This window comes from Otolemur garnettii, unplaced genomic scaffold (assembly GCF_000181295.1).
Source record: "Otolemur garnettii isolate 467f Iridium unplaced genomic scaffold, OtoGar3 scaffold00024, whole genome shotgun sequence".
In the NCBI taxonomy this organism is placed as follows: Eukaryota; Metazoa; Chordata; class Mammalia; order Primates; family Galagidae; genus Otolemur; species Otolemur garnettii.
The window spans coordinates 13,066,146-13,068,569 of record NW_003852419.1 but is presented as its reverse complement, the minus strand read 5'-3'; the positions used below and the strand labels follow the sequence as shown (position 1 = coordinate 13,068,569).

General features: G+C 42.0%; 1 protein-coding gene across 1 annotated transcript in view; it reads right to left on the bottom strand.

Annotated features, from left to right (window-relative positions):
• Positions 1-457: 457 nt before the first annotated feature.
• LOC100964235 (prolyl-tRNA synthetase associated domain-containing protein 1) overlaps positions 458-2,424 on the bottom strand; it is a gene marked incomplete at its 5' end in the record, with an annotated part of 9,223 nt that continues 7,256 nt past the window's right edge. The window contains one exon of the mRNA XM_012804017.2: positions 458-931. Coding sequence (XP_012659471.2) covers positions 497-931 — 435 coding nt within the window. The remainder of the gene's footprint in view (positions 932-2,424) is intronic.

The window sequence follows — 2,424 nt, the reverse complement described above, 5'->3', positions numbered from 1 at the left end:
GCCGAACAATGATCGCTGCAACCAAAAAATAGCCCGGCGTTGTGGCAGGTGCCTGTGGTCCCAGCTACTTGGGAGGCGGAGGCAGGAGACTCGCTTGAGCCCAGGAGTTGGAGGTTGCTGTGAAGCCACAGCACTCTACCCAGGGGGATAGCTTGAAGCTTATCTCAAAAAAATAAATAAATAAAAATAGAAGAATTAGCCAGGTCCCATGGCAAGCGCCTGCAGTTCCAGCTATTTAGGAGGTTGAGGCAAGAGGATCACTTGAGCCCAGGACACCACTGTAATAGTGGTGAGCTATATCACCACTGTAGTCTAGCCAGGGTGACAGAGCAAGACTCTCAAAAAGAACTATTTTAAGATGAAATACCATATTCTTCCTAGAGTGATTTAGTCACCAAACCAAGCATACTAAATATTAACGCTTTCAATGCCTTTTATAAATTATAAGTAAGAAAAACAGTTTTCAGAAATAAATTTATTATAAACATTTGCCCAATTAATTGTTTTTATCAAAATGTAGTATTATGGGATCATGTCCTGTCTCCTTCACAAATGTGAGAAAGTCTTCAGGGCTCAATCCCATGGTTGCAGCATTGGTCATTGGATGAAAGTATACTTTTTCATGTCCACCTTCCAAAAAAGCCGAATCCAGAACAAATTTCACATTTCCATCATCACAGAAGAGTGCCAAGGGTGTGGCACAGCCTTGACCAACTTTTAGTTTTTCTAGCATGGATTTTTCATCAGCAAACCGAAGATTTCCACTCCCAACACCTAACTGCTTGGCAAGCTCATTTAGATTGATTTGTCTGTCATGAAGAACCGTCACCAACCAATAGCTTTTTTTCTTCTTATCTTTGAGAAATAAGTTCTTACTATGTGCTCCTTTCAAATGCTGGACATGTGGCATCATTTCTTCAACTGTAAATACCTATAAAATACCACATAATGAGAAGTTTAAAAATAAATATGCCTGTATATACATTACATACACACACACACACACACTTACATGTATTTGCTTGCTGGGTTAAAAAGGTTAGGTGTAGTACTCAGCACTGTAACTTTGACTGGTAGAAACCTATCTCCAGCCCATTACCAAATAATTATTTTTAATTTAGGTTTTCTTTTTTATTCCCCCCAGACAGTCTCACTTTCTTGCCCCTGGTAGAATGTTGTGGCATCAAAGCTCACAGAAACCTCAAACTCTTGGGCTCAAGCAATCTTCTTGCCTCAGCCTCCCAAGTAGCTGGGACTACAGGCACCCTCCTCAACACCTGTCTAGTATTTCTATGTTTTAGTGGGGGGTGTGGGGGTCACTCTAGCTCACACTGGTCTCGAACTTGTGAGCTCAAGTGATACACCTGTCTCAGCCTCCAGAGTGATGGGATTACAGGTACGAGCCACTGCACCTGCCTGGGTTTTGTTTTGTTTTGTTTTTATTGAGACAGTCTTGCTGTATCATCCAGGCTGGAGTGTAAAGTGGCTCGATCATAGTTCATGTAACCTCCAACTCCTGGGCTCAAGCCATTCTGCTTCAGCCTCCCAACTGGCTGGGACTACAGGTTTGTGCCACCTCACCAGGCTAACTTTTTTAAAATTATTTTTTGTAGGTATTGAGTCTTGGTATTGCTTAGGCTGGTCTTGAACTCCTGGCTTTAAGTGCTCCTCCTGCCTTGACCTCCCAAAGGGTTACAGGTATGAGCCACCCTGGCCCAAATGTAATACCTTGCCATCTCAGTTCCTCACTTAAGGACCTCAGGCAGTTTTTGTTAGGCCAGTTTTCTATTCCAAAGTGATAGCTGAGCTCTCTTTTATTTTTAACCCTAACCTTTGGATATTGAATGTTTACAGCAGCCCTTGACCCCCTACTCGTTAGTATTCGATTACATCCAGACCATGTGACAAGCATCACTACAAATATGTAACCTTGGGAACTGTGAGGAAGCAGGAAAGAAGAACCTGGACTAATAGATAACAGAATATCAGGACAGCTGGCAATATGCACAGGTAGAGAAAGGAGAGAGTATATGACAATATGGGGGTAAGGAATGTAAGAAAAAATAAAATTTGTTATATTTGTAAAATGAAGAATACTTCTAACATCTTTCTGTACTCTGAGGATCACTGTAATTTAGCCACTACCAACTGTCACAGACAGAAACCTTAGGTAACTTATGCCACAGCACCACTCAAATTATACATTGGTTTTATTAAATATTTACAAATAAACTTCATATCACAATACACTAAAACATGTTAAATTTATGAAAATACAGGGATGGGCTCAGCACCTGTGGCTCAAGTGGCTAAGGCGCCAGCCACATACACCTAAGGTGGTGGGTTTGAATCCAGCCCGGCCCGCCAAATAACAACGATGGCTGCAACCAAAAAACAGCCGGGCATTGTGGCAGGCGCCTGTGG